This window comes from Oncorhynchus tshawytscha, linkage group LG11 (assembly GCF_018296145.1).
Source record: "Oncorhynchus tshawytscha isolate Ot180627B linkage group LG11, Otsh_v2.0, whole genome shotgun sequence".
Lineage (NCBI taxonomy): Eukaryota > Metazoa > Chordata > Actinopteri > Salmoniformes > Salmonidae > Oncorhynchus > Oncorhynchus tshawytscha.
The window spans coordinates 4,501,904-4,525,892 of NC_056439.1; the positions used below are offsets into that span (position 1 = coordinate 4,501,904).

Consider the following 23,989-nt stretch of genomic DNA (forward strand, 5'->3'; position numbering starts at 1 on the left):
TACTCCGACACTTATCCCTGTCCATCGGGGTGTGGATCTACAACTTCAAATCCTCTCCCTCCCTCCTTACCTCCCTCATACTCAATGTTACATGTACTGAGATTTACTTCACAATCAGAGAAACAGCTTTACCTGCATGTGGTGTATGCTTGTGTGTGTGAGGGTGCGCGAGCACACACCACACACACGCACATACTCTCATTCTCATGCACACACACAAACAAGGGCATTCACGCACCCTCTCTCACACACACACACACACACACAGTAAAGCACCCTCAAACACACTCCAGGGTCTGATTGGAAACTAGAGTGAAGCCCTCTGTCCTCTGGCTTGCTCCCTGGTTCAATCAATGAGCAGTGACACACACACACACAGTCTCCAGTAGAAACACACACTAATTAATTTGATTAAAATAGCTGACCTTGGTAATTACCTCAAGCCAGCTGGTCTCTTAGGTAATCCTACTTGTACTGCAGGAAGGGGATTTTTTATTAAAAAAATACAACCGCAGTCCTTGTATGTCTTTCCATAACATTTTTGGAATGCTCTGTCTGTTCCGTGTTCATATGCTTCCTGTTTTAGACTTCACAGGCCTTCAAGTGTTTGTTTGTTGTTAGTTTAAACTAAGTGTCTCGTTCATTTGCTACTGTAGCTGTTACTTTGTTTGTTTTAAACGGGAACCTCAGAAACCTGGTCCCAGATCTGTTTATGCGATCTTGTCAAAGAATGACCATTATACAGGAGTTGGGTATACAGCACAGACAGATCTGGGACCAGGCTAGAAATGTGTAGCCGATGTAGATCCATTCCATCTCCTACTTTGTCCAGTCTCCATTCTCACCCTCCTTCTCCCTCCCTCTCTTTCTTTCTCCTCTCCTCTCCTCTTCTCCAGGCACTTCCTCTTCAAGACAGGCACCGGCACGACCCCTCTGTTCAGCACGGCTACTCCAGGCTACACCATGGCAACGGGCTCCGTCTACTCGCCACCCACGCGGCCCCTACCCAGAAACACCCTCTCCCGCTCCGCCTTCAAGTTCAAGAAGTCCTCCAAGTACTGCTCGTGGAGATGCACGGCTCTCAGCGCCGTGGGACTGTCCGTCCTGCTGTCTGTCCTGCTCTGCTATTGCATAGGTAGGATAGTACTGCTACAGTGTATGCACCTACACACACACTCACTCTGTAGTGGATACCTTATACAGATGTAGGATCTTAATTTGAACACTCTTTTGTTACTGCGAATTCTCCTGAATGCAGATGAGCTACATGATTGACAAATTCACTGATAATCCACACTAACACGTGGTTACATTAAGAGTATTGCACTTTTCATGTAGCCTTTTTCAGTCACAATGATGGGCTAAATGTAAAAATCCTGTTGCTGCAGGATTATTTTGCTGCGACAATACTGGTCAAATTAAGCTCTAACATTTGTAGGTAACCGTTGGATCAGCTGTGAAAGTAATTTGGGTAACCATTCAGTAACCATCGCACACTGTAAGGTTACCTCAGGTGACAAACTCCAATGTTTTCAAACCATACTCCCCCCAAATCTAGCATCTACCACATGAAACGGGTACATAAGGTTTAGACAAAGCAGTAACCAACCACAGCTGTCTATCGCTGAGGCCCCAGGGCTCTTCCGCTTTGCTTTAGTTTACATTCCTTCGACAGCGCTGTAAATGCCAATCTGATAGCGATAGCATTTCCTATCACTGACATTGGACACGCTCAGCCTTAAACAAGCACAGTGATTGCTCAGGTCTTTGATTATAAACCCTGAATAGTTTCAGTTTCCAGCTGGTGTGGTGGAGTATTGTTGACACACACACACACACACACACACAGGAGTGTGTTGCCACAGTACCCCGATGCCTCTATCCAGTTGTTGTGACTAGCTGTGATAGATAGCAAGTGCAGCAGCTATTGCTCATAGAGAATGTGTGTGTGTGTGTGTGTGTGTGTGTGTGTGTGTGTGTGTGTGTGTGTGTGTGTGTGTGTGTGTGTGTGTGTGTGTGTGTGTGTGTGTGTGTGTGTGTGTGTGAGAGGGAGGGAGAAATCTGACTGTGTTAGTATTCACCCATGCACTACATTCAGCTATAGCGGGAAGGAACTCTCTGCCCCCTCATCCACTCTGTTGGATCTCTGCTGTAGAGAGAGACAAATCACATGTTGTTTATCACAGGCTTCATAAACCACAGGTGTAGACCAACAGTGAAATGCTTACTTTACAGGCCCTTCCCAACAACGCAGAGAGAAAGAAAATAGAGAAATAATAGTAATTATACAAGTAATAATAGATGAGTAATGATAACTTGACTATTTACAAGGGGTACCAATACCAGTCTATATGCAGGGGTACGAGGTAATTGAGGTAGATATCTACATATAACTAAGAATAAAGTAATAGATAACTAAGAATAAAGTGACAGATAGTAAACAGTACCAGTTGATATGCAGGGGTACGAGGTAATTGAGGTAGATATCTACATATAACTAAGAATAAAGTGACAGATAGTAAACAGTACCAGTCTATATGCAGGGGTACGAGGTAATTGAGGTAGATATCTACATATAACTAAGAATAAAGTAATAGATAACTAAGAATAAAGTGACAGATAGTAAACAGTACCAGTTGATATGTAGGGGTACGAGGTAATTGAGGTAGATATCTACATATAACTAAGAATAAAGTAATAGATAACTAAGAATAAAGTAACAGATAGTAAACAGTACCAGTTGATATGCAGGGGTACGAGGTAATTGATGTAGATATCTACATATAACTAAGAATAAAGTAACAGATAGTAAACAGTAGCAGCAGCGTATGTGATGAGTAACATAAAAAGTTTGTGCAAAAAGGGTCAATGCAGATAGTCTGGGTAGCTATTTAACTATTTAGCAGTCGTATGGCTTGGGGGTAGAAGCTGTTCAGGGACATGGTTGGTTCCAGACTTGGTGGATCGGTACCGCTAGCCGAGGGAGAGAGAAATGGAGGGAAATTAATCATGTTGATTCAAACACACTCGATAACTGGAGCTAGATAACTGGACTCTCTCTTGCGCCTGCAGACACACACACACAGTGGGTAGGAACAGTAAGCCCAGTTGACCGTTTGTAGTGGTCAGTCCAGAGTGATGGATCTAGCCCTGCAGCTGTCCAGAACAGAACAGGAAGCCCTCACACCTCAGTGTGGACTATAGAGCTGTGAGACTTAGAGACCGACTAGATGGACGCTGCCATGTTATCTGTCTGCTGTCCACTTAGCAGCACTTGAGCAGAACCCCCCTTCTCTCTCTCTGTCAATACTAATGGGCCTCTGGGCCTGTCCGTCACTCAGATAGTGTGAAGGAGGACACACACTCGTGTGGAGGACACACACGCACACACACACACATAAGTGCATGCAGTGCTCTCTCTTTCTTCCACACACACACACACACACACACATACATACAGTTGAAGTCAGAAGTTTACAATGGACAATGACCCCAAGCATACTTCCGAATTTGTGGCAAAATGGCATAAGGACAACAAAGTCAAGGTATTGGAGTGGCCATCACGAAACCCTGACATCAATCCTATAGAAAATGTGTGGGCACAACTGAAAAAGCGTGTGCGAGCAAGGAGGCCTACAAACCTGACTCAGTTACACCAGCTCTGTCAGGAGGAATGGGCCAAAATTCACCCAACCTATTGTGGGAAGCTTGTGGAAGGCTACCCAAAACGTTTGACCTAAGTTAAACAATTTCAAGGCAATGCTACCAAATACTAATTGAGTGTATGTAAACTTCTGACCCACTGGGAATGTAATGAAAGAAATAAAAGCTGAAATAAATCATTCTCTGACATTTCACATTCTTAAAATGAAGTGGTGATCCTAACTGAACTAAGACATGACATTTTTACTAGGTTTAAATGTCAGGAATTGTGAAAACTGAGTTTAAATGTATTTGGCTAAGGTGTATGTAAACTTCCGACTTCAACTGTACACTAGAACTCACAGAATACAAACCCAAATGCCTTCACATCCGCTATTCTGAACCGCCAGTGATTCACATAACCTCATCCTCGCCAAGGAAGAAACATTATTAATATGTCATGCTGCCCAGTAGGCTTGAAATGAAGGAAGAAAGACCCTGAATGACCTGTTCAGTGCAGCGACAACAACACGTTCTCTTCCTACCAGAAACCTAATGATGGAATCCAACCCAGCAGGAAATGGTTGTGGTATCAGTGGGGTGTCAGCGGGCTGTGGGTGTGTGTGTCCGTGCGTGCAGTGGCGTGCATACACACTCCGCCCCAGCGCCACTCATTCCAACATTTATGTCCGGACCAGAACCACAGTAGGGCGCCCCGCCAACCAAAGCTAAGTTATGGTAAAATATGGAGAGCTAATCTCCACGGCTCCCTGTAGGGGACAATCATTACCATCCACCCTCAGATTGAGTTTCTCTGTAGCCTTTTATCTGAATACGTCGGCTTTGGTGGAGGACACTGTTGTCTTTCCACAAACCTCATTATGTGTTTCTGTAGTGAAAAACACACATGCTTACTCAGTGGTCGCCTCATACGGAGTCAGTCCTGATAATGAAAGACCCTTAATGAAGAATTCATGAGACCATGAAGACAGTTATGAGGAGATTTGCGACACACACACACTAAACACACACACACTAACTTTACAACACACACACACACTGACAAACACTAACTTTAAAACACACACACACTAACAAACACTAACTTTAAAACACACACAGACACTAGCACACACTAACAAACACTAACTTTAAAACACACACACACTAACACACACCAACTTTACAACACACACACACACACACATTCACACACACTGATTTTAAAACACACACACACTAACACACACTAACTTTAAAACACGCACACACACACACTAACTTTAAAACACACACACTAACACACACTAACTTTAGAACAAAACACTAACACACACACTAACTTTAAAACACGCACACACACACACACTAACTTTAGAACACACACACACTAACTTTAAAACACACACACACTAACTTTAAAACACACACACACACTAACACACTAACTTTAAAACACACACACACACTCATTTTAAAACACACACACACACACACACTAACTTTAGAACACACACACACTAACTTTAAAACACACACACTAACACACACTAACTTTAAAACACACACACACACTCATTTTAAAACACGCACACACACACACACTAACTTTAAAAAACACACACACACACTAACTTTAAAACACACACACTAACACACACTAACTTTAGAACACACACACACTAACTTTAAAACACGCGCACACACACACTAATTTTAAAACACACACACTAACACACACTAACTTTAAAACACACACACACACTAATTTTAAAACATGCACACACACACACACACTAACTTTAGAACAGACACACACTAACTTTAGAACACACACACACTAACACACACTAACTTTAGAACACACACTCACTAACACAAACTAACATTAAAACACACACACTAACTTTAAAACACACACACACTAACACAAACTAACATTAAAACACACACACTAACTTTAAAACACACACACACTAACTTTAAAACACACACACACACTTAAAGATGAACTCTCTAATGTGTGTATCACAAGCCTAAAGTGGTCGGTTTTTGTGTACTACGTCATCCAATTGTTATGCAATATGTTACGAATTTTGCAATTTGTATGATATGTTACAAGTTAAATTTGGGCAATATGTTAGGAATTTGTTGTGCTTAAGATCCCAGAGTGCAGCTTTTATTTGACTTATTTCAAGCATGTATTATATTATGGCTCAACCTTATGGCCTGATAATGAAAACACTTTGCACACACACACGTGCGTATATGTGTGTGTGTGTGTGTGTGTGCGTGTGTGCAAAGTGTTTTCATTATCATAAAGTGTGCGTGTGTGTGCAGTGTGTGTGTGTGCGTGTGTGCAAAGTGTTTTCATTATCATTACCGTGTGTGTGCGTGTGTGCAAAGTGTTTTCATTATCAGGCCATAAAGTTGACACCGTGTGTATGTGTGTGTGTGCGTGTGCGTGTGTGTGCGGGTGTGTGTGTGTGTGTGTGCGTGTGTGCAAAGTGTTTTCATTATCATTACCGTGTGAGTGTGTGTGTGTGCAAAGTGTAAATGAATTTAACAAATTTAACACATTTAATGTGTGTGTGTGTGTGTGCAAAGTGTAAATAAATGTAACAAATTTAACACCAACACCAACCTTGTATGGTACTTCGGCACAGAGGACTATGACTTTCCTGTCACCAAATGCTGGTAGCTTTAAGGTTGAGGAGGAGCAATAGGCAGTATATTAGAGCCTGTCATGAATGACCACTCAACACACTCTGACAGTGGCTGATTCTCAAATGACACCCTATTGCTTATGTAGTGCACTGCTTTTGACCAGGGCCCGTATGGCCCAATGTAGTGCACTATGTAGGGAATAGGTGCCATTTGGGACATAGTGAGATACTCATACGGCATGTATTTCTCTCTGTAGCTGTGCTAGTGGAGAATAGAGACTCATAAGGCATGTATTTCTCTCTGTAGCTGTGTTAGTGGAGAATAGAGACTCATAAGGCATGTATTTCTCTCTGTAGCTGTGTTAGTGGAGAATAGAGACTCATACGGCATGTATTTCTCTCTGTAGCTGTGTTAGGGGAGAATAGAGACTCATAAGGCATGTATTTCTCTCTGTAGCTGTGTTAGGGGAGAATAGAGACTCATAAGGCATGTATTTCTCTCTGTAGGTGTGTTAGGGAGAATAGAGACTCATAAGGCATGTATTTCTCTCTGTAGCTGTGTTAGTGGAGAATAGAGACTCATAAGGCATGTATTTCTCTCTGTAGCTGTGTTAGTGGAGAATAGAGACTCATAAGGCATGTATTTCTCTCTGTAGCTGTGTTAGGGGAGAATAGAGACTCATAAGGCATGTATTTCTCTCTGTAGCTGTGTTAGGGGAGAATAGAGACTCATAAGGCATGTATTTCTCTCTGTAGCTGTGTTAGTGGAGAATAGAGACTCATAAGGCATGTATTTCTCTCTGTAGCTGTGTTAGTGGAGAATAGAGACTCATAAGGCATGTATTTCTCTCTGTAGCTGTGTTAGTGGAGAATAAAGACTCATACAGCATGTATTTCTCTCTGTAGGTGTGTTAGGGAGAATAGAGACTCATAAGGCATGTATTTCTCTCTGTAGCTGTGTTAGTGGAGAATAGAGACTCATAAGGCATGTATTTCTCTCTGTAGCTGTGTTAGTGGAGAATAGAGACTCATAAGGCATGTATTTCTCTCTGTAGCTGTGTTAGTGGAGAATAGAGACTCATAAGCATGTATTTCTCTCTGTAGGTGTGTTAGGGGAGAATAGAGACTCATAAGGCATGTATTTCTCTCTGTAGCTGTGTTAGTGGAGAATAGAGACTCATAAGGCATGTATTTCTCTCTGTAGCTGTGTTAGTGGAGAATAGAGACTCATAAGGCATGTATTTCTCTCTGTAGCTGTGTTAGTGGAGAATAGAGACTCATAATGCATGTATTTCTCTCTGTAGCTGTGTTAGGGAGAATAGAGACTCATAAGGCATGTATTTCTCTCTGTAGCTGTGTTAGTGGAGAATAGAGACTCATAAGGCATGTATTTCTCTCTGTAGCTGTGTTAGTGGAGAATAGAGACTCATAAGGCATGTATTTCTCTCTGTAGCTGTGTTAGGGGAGAATAGAGACTCATAAGGCATGTATTTCTCTCTGTAGCTGTGTTAGGGGAGAATAGAGACTCATAAGGCATGTATTTCTCTCTGTAGCTGTGTTAGGGGAGAATAGCAGGTATCTGTGATCCAATATCCTGTCTGCTCAGTCTATACATGTCCACACAGCAACCAAGGAGAGCGACACACACACACACACAAACATACAGACACACACACCCAAAAACACACATACACACACACACAAACATACACACACAGACACTCACACACACACAGAGATTTTTCTTATCTCTACACGAACATGCTTTCACGTCTTTCTCTACGTCTCTCACACACTATATTTCTCTCTCTCTCTCTCTCTCTCTCTCTCTCTCCCTCCCTCCCTCCCTCTCTCACTCTACATCTCTCTCACACTCTCCCCATTGCTCTCTGCCAACCTGCTCTTAATTATTTAAGACCCCACTTGGATGGATGGAAAAGGTTGACGGTAGTTAGGCACACACACACACACACACACACACACACACACAGTGCTACTATAGGTAAAGGGATGTTTGGGGTTAACACCTGGAGATGCCAAATAGATGGTAGGGGTCTTGTTCTGAACACTTTTCCTCTCCCCCTTCTCTATTTCCTCTCACTCTCTCTCTCTCTCATCCATCTCTGTCTCATCCCTCCCTCCCTCTCTCACTCTCTCTCTCTCTCTCTCATCCCTCTCGGTCTCATCCCTCCCCTCTCTCTCTCTCTCTCTCTCTCTCTCTCTCTCTCTCTCATCCCTCCCTCTCTCTCTCCCCCTCTCTTTCTCTCTCCCTCTCATCCCTCTCTGTCTCATCCCTCCCTCCCTCTCTCTCTCTCTCTCTCTCATCCCTCTCTGTCTCATCCCTCCCTCTCTCTCCCCCTCTCTCGCTCTCTCTCTCTCTCATCCCTCTCTGTCTCATCCCTCCCTCTCTCTCTCCCCTCTCTCACTCTCTCTCTTCATCCCTCTCTGTCTCATCCCTCCCTCTCTCTCCCCCTCTCTCACTCTCTCTCTCTCTCTCATCCCTCTCTGTCTCATCCCTCCCTCTCTCTCTCCCCCCTCTCTTTCTCTCTCTCTCTCCCCCACCCCTGAAAACACTCTCGTCCTCCCCAGCCACCCATAAATACTGCATTGCTTTTCACATATACAGAGGAACACTTTCAGACACATTGGATTTACAAAGAGACCTGGGAGGAAAGATATCACTTTTACTAGTTATGTCATCAGTTGTGTAACTGAGAGATGGGAGAGAAATGCATGACTTCTTCCTATCATGGCCTACTTTTAAATGCAACATTTAGATGCTAGACTATTTTATGCTAGGAGTGAGTTCCTATTTCTCGCTCTGTTTCACCTTTGTTCTTTCTTTCTCACTGAATAGGAAACTTCATTGTTGTATGCTTTTTTTTTAATCAAATAAACATTTGATTGTGTTCGAATATTTTACTGGGCTGTGTTGCTTTGGGGACATTTTATTTTTGGGTGAAAAACAAATTCAGGACTGACAACAACACAAATGCATGAATAGTGCAAAAGGAGGACAGCAACATGGTGTGCTTCAAACACTTGAGAATGGACCAATCAGAACGTTGTTATGGTTGTGGTGGTGTTTGTTGTGGTTGTTGTTGTTGTTATGGTTGTGGTGGTGGTTATTGTGGTTGTTTGAGAGTTGTTATGGTTGTGGTGGTGTTTGTTGTGGTTGTTGTTGTTGTTATGGTTGTTGTGGTGGTTATTGTGGTTGTTTGAACATGGCAGCAGGGACGGGTTAACAAATAGAGGAGACCATCAGTAGTTTACACACACGTGCACATGTACACACACACCCCCCACACACTCTCATGTCACACATGTACACACACACACACCCCCGCACACTCTCTCACACATGTACACACACACACCCCCGCACACTCTCTCACACATGTACACACACACACCCCGCACACTCTCTCACACATGTACACACACACACACACTCTCCACCATGCACACTCTCTCACACATGTACACACACACACCCCCACACTCTCTCACACATGTACACACACACACCCCCGCACACTCTCACACATGTACACACACACACACACCCCGCACACTCTCTCACACATGTACACACACACACACCCCGCACACTCTCACACTCACACATGTACACACACACACCCCCGCACACTCTCTCACACATGTACACACACACACCCCCGCACACTCTCTCACACATGCATTTGGCCTCCCTAGACACTAATAGAAAGCATGGTCTGTCAAAAGCATCTGCTTTCTCCTTGTGGGTACTATGATTGACACGTATACACAGACAGCTCTTACACACAGGCAAGCAGGCAGACAGGCAGACAGGCAGACAGACAGGTCTGTGTACATGTGTGTGCCAATTCCCACCTGTCTCTCCCTCACACACCAGCTCTCCTTATCTCCCATTCACTCGTCACTATCTTCACCTGGGGCCATGTAGACCCATCTGCAACAACAGATGCACACACACACACACACACACCACCAAAAGACACACACACACACACGCTTTTCTCCAGCGGGAACAAAAACGTCCGAAATCTCAGTGGGCTCTTCTCCCCGGTGTAGCCCTGTGTGTGTTAACAAATCTCCCATCTCTCCAGAGTTTTGGGAAGAATTCTCCTGCCTGATTTCTCATTCATAGAATTTCGGCCCTGAGAATCATTCCGGAAAACACTGACATCCCATATTTTCCCTGCTTTGGAAGCATTAGACTGAAACCTTGGTTAGATGGTGTCATGGTGCACATGTCCATGACTTGTTACCTGGACAGGTAACAGGTTGGAGCAGGCTGGACAGGTAACAGGTTGGCTAGAGTAGAGTTATACCTGGGAGAGAGCAGGCTGGACAGGTAGCAGGTTGGCTAGAGTAGAGTTATACCTGGGGAGAGCAGGCTGGACAGGTAGCAGGTTGGCTAGAGTAGAGTTATACCTGGGAGAGAGCAGGCTGGGCAGGTAGCAGGTTGGCTAGAGTAGAGCTACACCTGAGTTTTGTTCTAGACAGTGAGTTGTTGCCTGAATAGTTTCTACTGAGAATAGAATGTGTTTGATTTATTCAATTCTTTGTCAACGTCCTGTTTGTTATTTTCTGTACAAATTGTATTGGCCAATTAGTCCTGCACCTGTTAATATTGTAAATCAAAGCCTCTAAGAGAGGTAAGCACCAGAACATTCTGTCTGTCTCCTCACTGTCCAATCCACTGCTTCGATTACTGCTCCACAGATGGATCAAAAATTCCAGAATGATATTACAACGGACATGCAACAGCAGACTTGTATATCTGTGGGGTGGATTTGCATCCATTTTGCACATTTTGTACAGCTATGTAAACTATCATGAATGAAGCAATGGCATTCTGTATTACAATGAACATTCGCAAAGTGAATGAACGTGTAGACGGATGCCCAATGGTTGTCTTTCTAAAGAAAGTCCTGCTAAATGAGAGCTCCACCAGCCTAGTGACTTCCTCTCAGTCTGAAAAGGTTGACCTTTTAGCAAATAGGAATGCTTTGAAGACTCCAATATCCATCCACCTCTACACCTGGCTCTCTTTGTCCGCCTGGTCTTCCAATGTTTCCCTTGCTCTCGTTCTATCTCTATATGTCTTCGTTCAGAGGTCCAGAGACGCGTATTTGAAGCTCAAGGGCTTTGATGCTGTTATGGGGAACCTAGCTCAGAGATGGATATCTCAACATTGTTTAACGGTTGTCTTGTGGTTGTGTAAAGGTTGTCTGAGGGTTGCCCTGAGGAGCCTTAAGCCTCCCAGCATGCTCCACTCTGGCAGCGCTTGGTGTCGATCCGCCAACTTCTCTCCCATGACCCTCTAGTCCTGCCCACCGCAGGAGGCCCTCCCTAGCACCATACCACTCTAATTTAATGAGAGAAAGAAAGAGAAAGAGAGGGAGGAGGAGGCTTGGTTGAACTGTGGGTGGGCTCTGGTTGAAAACGCTCTGGCCTCCGGGCCCTAATTGCTAGAGGATTCCCTCAGCTTACCCTACACATTCTCCCTCACTCTACCTCTCTTCTTCCCCTCAGTCTCTCTACCTCTCGTCTTCCCCTCACTCTCTCTACCTCTCGTCTTCCCCTCACTCTCTCTACCTCTCGTCTTCCCCTCACTCTCTCAACCTCTCGTCTTCCCCTCACTCTCTCTACCTCTCGTCTTCCCCTCACTCTCTACCTCTCTTCTTCCCCTCACTCTCTCTACCTCTCGTCTTCCCCTCACTCTCTCTACCTCTCGTCTTCCCCTCACTCTCTCTACCTCTCGTCTTCCCCTCACTCTCTCTACCTCTCGTCTTCCCCTCACTCTCTCTACCTCTCGTCTTCCCCTCACTCTCTCTACCTCTCGTCTTCCCCTCACTCTCTCTACCTCTCGTCTTCCCCTCACTCTCTCTACCTCTCGTCTTCCCCTCACTCTCTCTACCTCTCGTCTTCCCCTCACTCTCTCTACCTCTCGTCTTCCCCTCACTCTCTCTACCTCTCGTCTTCCCCTCACTCTCTCTACCTCTCGTCTTCCCCTCACTCTCTCTACCTCTCTCCACCATTTGACCTCTCTCTGTCCCTTACTCTCCCTCTCTGTCGCTTCCATTTCCTCCAGCTATAACGTCTAGATATCCTAGATCCAGCTCACACACACAAATACACACACTTATACAGAACACACACACATACTCCCCACCACACAGCGCCAGTATACAACAACATCCCCTACTTTGATAGTGATTTATAGGTGGTTGTGAGTGTGTGTTCAGGTAGAAATCCACAGGGGGCTGTGTGCACGACTAAACTCCCCTCATTAGAGCTAGAGTGTGCAGCCAGGAAGGCTTATTACTCACACAGGACACACACACACTGACACGTGTGTGTGTGTGTGTGTGTGTGTGTGTGTGTGTGTGTGTGTGTGTGTGTGTGTTGTTTGTACTAAACAGTCATTCTCACCAGACTTGCTACTGGCCCTCCAGTACAGTATGAGTCACAGTCCTCAGGCCTCCATCATGTCTGGCTCCTACTAAAGCCCTCGGCAGCCATGATGGCTCCAAACAGCTCCAGACAGCGCTGAAACAGTGTTAAAAACTAGAAACTGTCTCCTCTCACGTGTCTCCTCACTCTTAGTGTGGCTTCTCGCAGAAGCACTCAGAGAGAGAGAGCGAAATGGAGAGGAGGGGGGAGAGAGAGGGAAGGAGAGAGAAAAGTGTGGGATTGAATTATATCCAGCCAGAGGGCCGGCTTGATGCTAATGCGCTAAACTGCTTGTCTCCATCTCTCCCTCTCTCCAGATCCCTCCATCTCTCCAGATCCCTCCCTCCCTCTCTCTAGCTCCTTCCCTCCATCTCTCCAGCTCCCTCCCTCCATCTCTACCATCTCTCCCTTTCTCCAGATCCCTCCCTCCCTCTCTCCAGATCCCTCCCTCCATCTCTCTAGCTCCTTCCCTCCATCTCTCCCTCCAGCTCCCTCCCTCCATCTCTCCCTCCATCTAGCTCCCTCCCTCCATCTCTACCTCCATCTCTCCCTCCCCCATCTCTTCCTCCATTTCTCCCTCTCTCCGGATCCCTCCCTCCATCTCCAGATCCCTCCCTCCATCTCTCCAGATCCCTCCCACCCTCTCTCCAGATCCCTCCCTCTATCTTTCCAGTTCCCTCCCTTCATCTCTCCCTCCAGCTCCCTCCCTCCATCTCTCTCCTCTCTCCAGCTCCCTCCCTCCATCTCTACCATCTCTCCCTCTCTCCAGCTCCCTCCCTTCATCTCTCCCTCCAGCTCCCTCCCTCCATCTCTACCATCTCTCCCTCTCTTCAGCTCCCTCCCTTCATCTCTACCTCCAGCTCTCCAGATCCCTCCCTCCAGCTCCCTCCCTCCATCTCTCCCTCTCTCCAGCACCCTCCCCATCTCTTCCTCCATTTCTCCCTCTCTCCAGATCCCTCCCTCCATCTCTCCAGATCCCTCCCTCCATCTCTCCCTCCAGCTCCCTCCATCCATCTCTACCTCCATCTCTCCCTCTCTCCAGCGCCTTCCCCATCTCTTCCTCTCTCCAGTTCTCTCCCTCCATCTCTCCCTCCCTCCAGCTCCCTCTCTCCAGCTCTCTCCCTCCATCTCTCCCTCCATCTCTCCCTCTCTCCAGCTCCCTCCTCTCTCAAGCTCCCTCCCTCCATTTCTCCCTCTCTCCAGCTCTCTCCCTCCATCTCTTCCTCTCTCCAGCTCCCTCCCTCCATCTCTCCCTCTCTCCAGCTCCTTCCCTCCACCTCTTCCTCCATCCATCTCTTCCTCCATTTCTCCATCTCTCCAGCTCTCTCCCTCCATCTCTCCCTCTCTCCAGCTCCCTCCCTCCATCTCTCCCTCTCTCCAGCTTCTTCCCTCCATCTCTACCTCCATCTCTCCCTCCCTCCATCTCTCCCTCTCTCCAGCGCCCTCCCTCCATCTCTCTCTCCAGCACCCTCCCTCCATCTCTTCCTCCATTTCTCCATCTCTCCAGCTCTCTCCCTCCATCTCTCCCTCTCTCCAGCGCCCTCCCTCCATCTCTCCCTCCATCTCTCCCTCTCTCCAGCTCTCTCCCTCCATCTCTCCCTCTCTCCAGCTCTCTCCCTCCATCTCTTCCTCTCTCCAGCTCTCTCCCTCCATCCCTCCCTCTCTCCAGCTCCTCCCTCCATCTCTCCTCCTCTCTCCAGCTCCCTCCCTCCATCTCCGTCCTCTCTCCAGTTCCCTCCCTCCATCTCTCCCTCCCTCCATCTCTACCTCAATCTCTCCAGCTCCTCCCTCCATCTCTTCCTCCATCCATCTCTACCTCCATTTCTCCTTCTCTCCAGCCATCTCTTCCTCTCTCCAGCTCCCTCCCTCCATCACTCCCTCTCTCCAGCTCCCTCCCTCCATCACTTCCTCTCTCCAGCTCTCTCCCTCCTCCATCACTTCCTCTCTCCAGCTCTCTCCCTCCATCCCTCCCAATCTCTCCAGCTCCCTCCCTCCATCTCTCCTCTCTCCAGCTCCCTCCCTCCATCTCCCAGCCATCTCTCTCCAGTTCCCTCCCTCCATCTCTCCCTCCCTCCATCTCTACCTCAATCTCTCCAGCTCCCTCCCTCCATCTCTTCCTCCATCCATCTCTACCTCCATTTCTCCCCTCTCCAGCCATCACTTCCTCTCTCCAGCCTCCTCCCTCCATCACTCCCTCCCGCCATCTCTCTCGCTCCTCTCTGGCCTCAGGTTAACATATTGGAGTTTTCAAACAATACCTGCTCTTATTTTGACAGATTATCTTTCTAAAACTCCCAACTCACCTCCTATACACACACACACACACACACACACCCTGAAGGGTCCAGCCAATCCGAGAGCTTGTTTAGACCCCAAACCATAATCGATGGAGGGATGTTTCTCCTGTTGTCTTTTTATCTGATAGAGTTCGATTAGGCTTCCCATCTCTGACTCACGGCTAGGTAAACTGTCTTTATGGTGTGTGTGTGTGTGTGTGTGTGTGTGTGTGTGTGTGTGTGTGTTGTTAAGCCGACCACTGAGAGTAACAAGCATTCTTTTCTCTCTCTCCCCCTACTGTAGCCATGCATCTGTTTGGTCTGAACTGGCAGATGCAGGAGACAGAGGGCTACGGCTTTGAGAACGGTCAGGGGAGGTCAGACACCACACCCAACACCATCACCGCACTGTCTGCTGATAACGGTAAGAGGCTAGAACACACATGCACGCACGCACGCACGCACGCACGCACGCACGCGCGCACGCACGCGCGCACATTGGGTCCTGTGTGCGTAGTGGCCAGAGGCTTCAAAGGGCCAGTGTTGATATGCTAAGTCCCAGTATTAGGAGAGAGGGTAGTGATCTGACCACATAGAAACACAGTGTTTCTATAACTGACAAGGTTATACTGTACCGCTCACATTTGACATAGTCATTTACAGAGCCTCTTATCCAGAGTGACTAACAGGAGCTATTAGGGTTAAGTGCCTTGCTCAAGAGCACATTGGCAGATTTTTCAACTCATCTGCTTGGGGATTCGAACTAGCAACCTATCGGTTACTGGGCCAGCGCTCTTTACCGATAGGCTACCTGCCACCCTATACTCTCTTTCTTTTAGTGCTGTTTATATGGTGGCTGTGTGGGTGGGCTTGTGTCTGTATGGACTAACCCAATGAGAATGCAGAGCCAGTGGGATAAACCACCTCTCACATCTGCATGAGGTTTGATCTATTCACTAAACACTGAAGCACTAGAGAAAGAGCTTCTTAAAGTGTGAATGTCCTCAGATTGCTTTGTCTAAAGATAGTGTTTTGCAGACTCTACCCACCCACGCACACACACACACACACACACACACACTGCCATCATTCATCCTGGCCCATTATCCAAAGGCATAGCCCAGCCACCAGCCAAATGGTGTGTGTGTGGGTCCGTGCGTGTGCGCGCGTGTGTGAAGACTACCAGTCACACTCTCACTGAACACTTCATAATGCAGTCACTCTATCAAAATCTATTTGCCACTGACCTCCAGACACACACTGTATCCTCATCGGACACACACTACAGCTCTAATAACACACACACACTTTTTGTAGCTGTCTTACACAGCAATGTTTCTCTCTATCGATCCCTTTCTCACACCAACACACATACACCTTTGTAACACACACACACACCTTTTCCATGTCCACCATCACTCTGAATCCCCTGTGGAGAGGAGAGGGGATGGTAGTACTGCAGGTATTTGAGGTAGTACAGACTCTGTGTTGGTCTCTGTAGGCTGATGTGAGACAGAGTGGCTTTATCTGGAAGTGGACTGACCTTACAAACTAAGTCTATGACTGGGCAGCAGAGAGCTGACGAGAGCAGGGTTTCTTAAACTATGGGTCGGGACCCAAAGTGGGACCTGGGCATGTGAGAAGTGGGGTCGCGAGTTATGATAGTCTATAATCACACACCTTTTCTTCTTAATTTGGGCCGAGTGTAGGCTAAAATGAGCCTAGTAGAGATGAAATAAACCCATGACACTGGGCCATCGTACTGCAGAGAGCTGAGGAGAGAATGGACTAGCATGAGCCCCAGTACTTCCACCACCGTCTCATCTCCCACTGTGAGACAGGCTTAGCCTGCGTCCCAAATGGCACTCTGTTCCCTATTTAGTGCACTACTTTTGACCAGGGACCATAGGTCTTTAGTACAAAGTAGTTTACTGTATAGGGAATAGTGTGCCATTTGAGATGGTGCCAGTGATTTGATGGGTGTCCGTGTGTCCCCGTGTGCTCCTGTCCCTCCAGTGCTTGTGTCCCCGTACAGGGGAGGGTAGAGTCATTCTCCTCCCCCTCCTAACCTTCACGGACACAATTAGGTTGATACTTGTTTAGTTCTGAGACCAGGCCATCGCTCTCTTTTATTTTATCTCGGACTCTCTCTCTCTCTCTCTGAGTGAGTGGTCATGCTAACATGATAGTGTTTACATCAAAGTGAGGAAGTAATGAACACTCTCAATCTAATGAGCTCTTCCAGCCCTCATCATAACAGACTAATTAACACCGCCATGCCGCCACTCAACACATCACTTCTAATCAATACAAATCCCTCCCTCCTCCTTTCTCTCCTCCTTCAACTAACCTTGGCCTCCTCTCTCTCTTCCTCTTCCTCTCTCTCTGTGTGAGCCGGAGCCATCAACGATCTGCAGTGACAGCCTATGGCTTTGTTCACTGATGTGAATGAATGGACTACCACAAATAGACATGAGCACACACACAGATACAGACAGACACACGCAGACACACACACACACAGATACAGACAGACACACGCAGACACACACACACACAGATACAGACAGACACACGCAGACACACACACACACAGATACAGACAGACACACGCAGACACACACACACACAGATACAGACAGACACACGCAGACACACACACACAGATACAGACAGACACACGCAGACACACACACACACAGATACAGACAGACACACGCAGACACACACAGCTCTAGAAAGGTAAAGTGCATCTAAACATACATGCAGACATTGATAAATACACGCTGACTCTCCCTTCACACTCGTCTCAGTGAGTGAGTGAGTGAGTGAGTGTGTGTGTCTGTGTGTCTGTCAGTGATGCGCGGGTCAGCTGTTTGTTGACCGGCACCCACACGCAATTGCTAATAACCTGTCTGCAACCGCCCGACTATGTGTGATAAACAGGAGGCCTGCACCCGACCCGCTAATATACAACATGTGCTGAACACTTCCTTTCAGCCTCAGTGGATCGCCGTGAACTTTTTCTGCCAAGTTCCCAAAAGTATTTTTCTATTGGCATGTATTTGGCACACGTACTGTTAGGCCCTAAGGCTTAGGTTTACGCCCTAATGTCAGATCTAAATCATGTAAGAAAAACCTCAGTGTATCATATAGATATGAATTGCACAAGAATGATCATACATTTATGGATTTTCTTTTTGATGGATCGTTTTCTCTTTATCCAACCTGCCGGCCACCCGCCCTTCATCCACAAAATCTTTCATGACCCTAAACCTGCCCGCCCCGCGGATACAGGAGTGGGATCTTAGTTTGGTCACCCTGTTGCAGGAGAACCCTACAACTTTACCAATAATTCTAAAACTTGTTGTGTGTTTGAGGTTTAAAAAAGTTTCTGAAGTTTGTAATTTCCACTTTGAAATTTGAGACTTGATTTTCCCCTACAAAAATGTCCGTTAATTATAATCCACATAACAATTTCTTGTTGCTGCAGGATTCTTTTCCTGCTGTAGCAAACTGGCTCAGATTAAGATCCCACATCTGTATAATCGCGGGGACTGCGGGCTATGAGTCAACCTGCGCATCGTGTGTGTGTGTGTGTGTGTGTGTGTGTGTGCCAGTGTGTGTGTCCAGTACCTATCGTTGGACTGCATGTTGTTGTTCACCTCTGTGATAGGCAGGTAACCTAAAAGCACTCTCTCTATAAGAGAGTCTACCCAGGGGGAGGAAGAGCAGGAGAGCAATCACTCACTCTCACAGATGATTGGAAGTGTTGGATTGCGTTGCACTGGGCGAGAGGAAAGAGCTTTGTTGACAGGTCTATATGGAGTGACACAGCAAAGTGTAGAAGACAGTGTAGTAAAGCTAGCAGACAGTGTAGTAAAGCTAGCAGACAGTATAGTAAAGCTAACAGACAGTGTAGTAAAGCTAGCAGACAGTGTAGTAAAGCTAACAGACAGTGTAGTAAAGCTAGCAGACAGTGTAGTAAAGCTAGCAGACAGTGTAGTAAAGCTAGCAGACAGTATAGTAAAGCTAGTAGACTCTGTATTAAAGCTAGCAGACAGTGTAGTAAAGCTAACAGACAGTGTAGTAAAGCTAGTAGACTGTGTATTAAAGCTAGCAGACAGTGTAGTAAAGCTAACAGACAGTGTAGTAAAGCTAACAGACAGTGCAGTAAAGCTAACAGACAGTGTAGTAAATCTAACAGACTGTGTATTAAAGCTAGCAGACAGTGTAGTAAAGCTACAAGACTGTGTATTAATGCTAGTAGACAGTGTAGTAAAGCTAGCAGACAGTGTAGTAAAGCTAGCAGACAGTGTAGTAAAGCTAGCAGACAGTGTAGTAAAGCTAGCAGACAGTGTAGTAAAGCTAGTAGACTGTGTATTAAAGCTAGCAGACAGTGTAGTAAAGCTAACAGACAGTGTAGTAAAGCTAACAGACAGTGTAGTAAAGCTAGAAGACAGTGTAGCTAACTAGAATGAAATACTCATGTTACATTCACACAATCTTATGCATTAATGATGTACACACATTTATAGAACTGTGGATAATGTATGGTTTGCCGTATCATTTTAGGAAGACCTTAGCTGTGTTCGAATACCCATACTAACATACTGTATACCTCATACTTAATGAGTAAATACTACATACTATATAGTATTAGTTCATTTCAGTACTGTATACTGTAAACAAACGGTATGCTTTCAGTTGACTGTTCTAGCTCTTGGACTGTCTACCGGAAGTTGATGCTGTTGCTATGCAACCTCTTGCTAGCTAGTTAGCATAACAAATTACTAGTTAGACATTTTACGACTTTGGGTGTGTTCTTAAATTCAATGTGGAGTGCCAGAGTGCGCTCGTAAATTCAGAGCGTTGTCAGATTGTCCGTTTGTAAATTCAGACCGTTTCGCTCTCGGAGTGCACACTAGACGTTCAGGACGAGGAGTAGGGTTGATTTGAGCGTTCTGACCTTACATCTGCTGTCAAGCTAACGTTGGCTAGCTTGCTAGCTACTTCCAGACACAAATTAGATCACTCGGACCATTTTACTCGCCCTAGCAGGCAGTTTTCATGTTATCCAGCGCGTTGGTGACTGTAACTGTGCTGCTGGCTACAATTGAATTACATTTTTTTGCCGACCGTTTACTGACACCGGCCATATTCAACGGGTGTTGAGCGCTTGTATATTCATTATTCGTAATCGGAGTAGATAGCCAGAGCGAATTTACGAAAGCACCCGAATGTCCATTGAGAACGCACAACGACTATACTAGACCATTTAGCTAAGCTAATAATGACGGGGATAAACAAGTCAATAAACATTGGGTAGTTAGATAGCCTATAGTTAATATAATGGCAAGTTTGATGTATAGGTAGCCATCTAATGTTAGGTAGCTAGCAAACATACCGGTACATACTGCTGTAATGATATGCTACTTTGTTTGTGAGTACAGCGTAGCTAACAAAATGTCAGCCAACATAACGTGTAAGGTCAATTATTTGAAAAGTCATGTCTTTATGAAATTGCTCAACATTTTCTTAACATTTGTCATAATCAGTTAAAGCAAGGAATTTGTATCCGCTCTCGTTGTACTTCGGCTGCATACGATGCAAAACGATGTGAAGCCACGCCCATTTCCTGAAGAATTGCATTATGGTCCCTAAAGTACGGAAATAGTGTCCCCTGCGTGTATGCTTCATATTTTGGCAAATTTAGTACGATATCCGGGAACTTTTGGGATACTATCTACAGTTGAAGTCGGAAGTTTTCATACACTTAGGTTGGAGTCGTTAAAACTCGTTTTTCATCCACTCAACACATTTCTTGTTAACAAACTATAGTTTGGGCAGGTCGGTTAGGACATCTACTTTGTGCATGACACAAGCAGTTTTTCCAACAAATCTTTACAGACAGATTATTTCACTGTAACACAATTCCAGTGAGTCAGAAGTTTACATACACTAAGTTGACTGTGCCTTTAAACAGCTTGGGAAATTCCAGAAAATTATGTCACGGCTTTAGAAGTTTCCGACAGGCTAATTGACATCATTTGAATCAATTGGAGGTGTACCTGTGGATGTATTTCAAGGCCTACCTTCAAACTCAGTGCCTCTTTGCTTGACATCATGGGAAAATGAAAAGAAATCAGCCATGACCTCAGAAAACAATTGTAGACCTCCACAAGTCTGGTTCATCCTTGGGAGCAATTTCAGAACTCCTGAAGGTACCACGTTCATCTGTGCAAACAATGGTATGCAAGTATAAACACCATGGGACCACACAGCCATCATACCGCTCAGTGAGGAGACACGTTCTGTCTCCTAGAGATGAACGTACTTTGGTGTGAAAAGTGCAAATCAATCCCAGAACAACAGCAAAGGACCTTGTGAAGATGCTGGAAGAAACAGGTGCAAAAGTATCTATATCCACAGTAAAACGAGTCCTGAAACTCCGCTCAGCAAGGAAGAAGCCACTGCTCCACAACCGCCATAAAAAAGACAGACTACGGTTTGCACATGGGGACAAAGATCGTACTTTTTGGAGAAATGTCCTCTGGTCTGATGAAACATGAATAGAACTGTTTGGCCATAATGACCATCATTATGTTTTTCCTCCAAACATAACGATGGCTTGCAAGCCGAAGAACACCATCCCAACTGTGAAGCACAGGGGGTGGCAGCATCATGTTGTGGGGGTGCTTTGCTGCATGAGGGACTGGTGCACTTCACAAATAGATGGCATCATGAGGGAGGGAAATGATGTGGCTATATTGAAGCAACATCTCAAGACATCAGTCAGGAAGTTAAAGCTTGGTCACAAATGGGTCCAAATGGACAATGACTCCAAGCATACTTCCAAAGTTGTGGCAAAATGGCTTAAGGACAACAAAATTAAGGTATTGGAGTGGCCATCACAAAACCCTGACCTCAATCCTATAGAAAATTTGTGGGCAGAACTGAACAAGTGTGTGCGAGCAAAGAGGCCTACAAACCTGACTCAGTTACACCAACTGTCAGGAGGAATGGACCAAAATTCACCCAACTTATTGTGGGAAGCTTGTGGAAGGCTACTCGAAACATTTGACCCAAGTTAAACCATTTCAAGGCAATGCTACCAAATAATAATTGAGTGTATGCAAACTTCTGACCCACTGGGACCCCACTGACCCAATGAAAGAAATAAAATATGAAATAAATCATTCTCTCTACTATTATTCTGACATTTCACATTCTAAAATAAAGTGGTGATTCTAACTGACCTAAGACAGGAACTTTTTACTTGGATTAAATGGCAGGAATTGAGTTTAAATGTATTTGGCTAAGGTGTATGTTAACTTCTGACTTCAACTGTAGCTCCATTCTATGACCAATAATATTATATACTCAATCACGTCACAAATAGTACGGTTAGTGCAGTTAGTATGAGTATTCGAGCTCTTGTCTTCCTCCATGGCATCATGTGCAATCTGATCAGTGTATTTGATCTGATATGTGTATGTCATCTGATCTGTGTATGTGATCTGATCTGTGTTTGTGATCTGACCTGTGTATGTGATCTGACCTGTGTATGTGATCTGATCTGAGTATGTGATCTGATCTGTGTATCTGATCTGATCTGAGTATGTGATCTGATCTGTGTATCTGATCTGATCTGTGTATGTGATCTGATCTGTGTATGTGATCTGATCTGTGTATGTGAACTGATCAGTGTATGTATAGCTGTCAGAGCTGGTGGTGTCTAGCCTGAGCTGAAGCTGCTGCATTATCACACAGCAGTATGACCTTGTTCATCCTTGTCCTTGTTGATGCACCACATAACCCTGACAAACCACATAATCAAGAGAGAGGCTTTCTCTACTTCTGTGTTGATCTAGTTCTATCAGTGATGTTCCAACAATTAAGAGCCGCTAATACAGATTACTGTTTGATTACTAGCAGTAATCTGACTCCCGCAACACTCCCGACAACACTCAATACATTGGCAACACTGTTGAGCCATAGTAGATTATAACAGAGAGAGAGAGCCAGACATTCTAAGAAAGCATCTATGTATCTACTGTTGCACACAGTAAAATGTTATGTTGATGGATAGTTAGTTTTTCTTAACTTAGTGCGCTGATAAATAGATGTTCATCTTTTTTCCCATGTAGGGTGGACTGTTCAATACACAGCATGATATTGATTGTGTTACTATTCAAACACATCTCATCTTTACTGCTTGAGGGCAGCAGAATGTCATAAATACCGTAAAACTTTGCCATTTAATTAGAAGTTTTACGGTATGAGGTCATTTTTTACCCTAGCTCACAGAGAGAGAGAGAGAGAGAGAGAGAGAGAGAGAGAGAGAGAGAGAGAGAGATAGAGCCAAAAAGACCAGTGTTTCACTAGCAAGCAGCATTTTGTGTCTAATTGCTTCTTTGGACAGTGGAAATGGCCCTTTGTAAGCATGTACTGCACCACACATTATCTCTCTCTCTCTGTGGCGTTATGAATCTCACAGTTCCCCTGAACCATTCACACATACTGTACACCACAGGTCCTCTGAACCAATTCTGCAATAATTAATGGATTCTTAACAACAGCTATTGTCCATTAGTAACCGTAGCAGACCAGTCGATTCCCCCGTGGCCGCCATTACTCCCTTCTGAGGAAGCCTATAGCTCTCTCTCTCACAGACACACACACACTGTGTTACTGTAAGTTATAATATTACTGGAAATTACTGGTAGTGTGTGTGACCGTGAGCCGGGGTTCGTTAATGTGGTGGTGACAAAGACTGAAATGGCGTGTCTGGACTATAGAAATCATAGAGACCAGGCTACTGTTCTGCCTACTGCCTTATTAGAATAACCATACCACAGTACAAACAGACCTGAGACCAGGCTACTGTTCTGCCTACTGCCTCATTAGAATAACCATACCACAGTACAAACAGACCTG

General features: G+C 45.4%; 1 protein-coding gene across 5 annotated transcripts in view; it reads left to right on the forward strand.

Moving 5' to 3' along the window:
• Window positions 1–23,989, forward strand: part of tenm3 (teneurin transmembrane protein 3) — a 442,903-nt gene that overhangs the window by 308,165 nt on the left and 110,749 nt on the right. For all 5 annotated transcript variants that reach the window (XM_042329704.1, XM_042329705.1, XM_042329706.1 and 2 more), the window contains 2 exons: window positions 897–1,135; window positions 15,354–15,473. In XM_042329704.1, coding sequence (XP_042185638.1) covers window positions 897–1,135; window positions 15,354–15,473 — 359 coding nt within the window. The remainder of the gene's footprint in view (window positions 1–896; window positions 1,136–15,353; window positions 15,474–23,989) is intronic.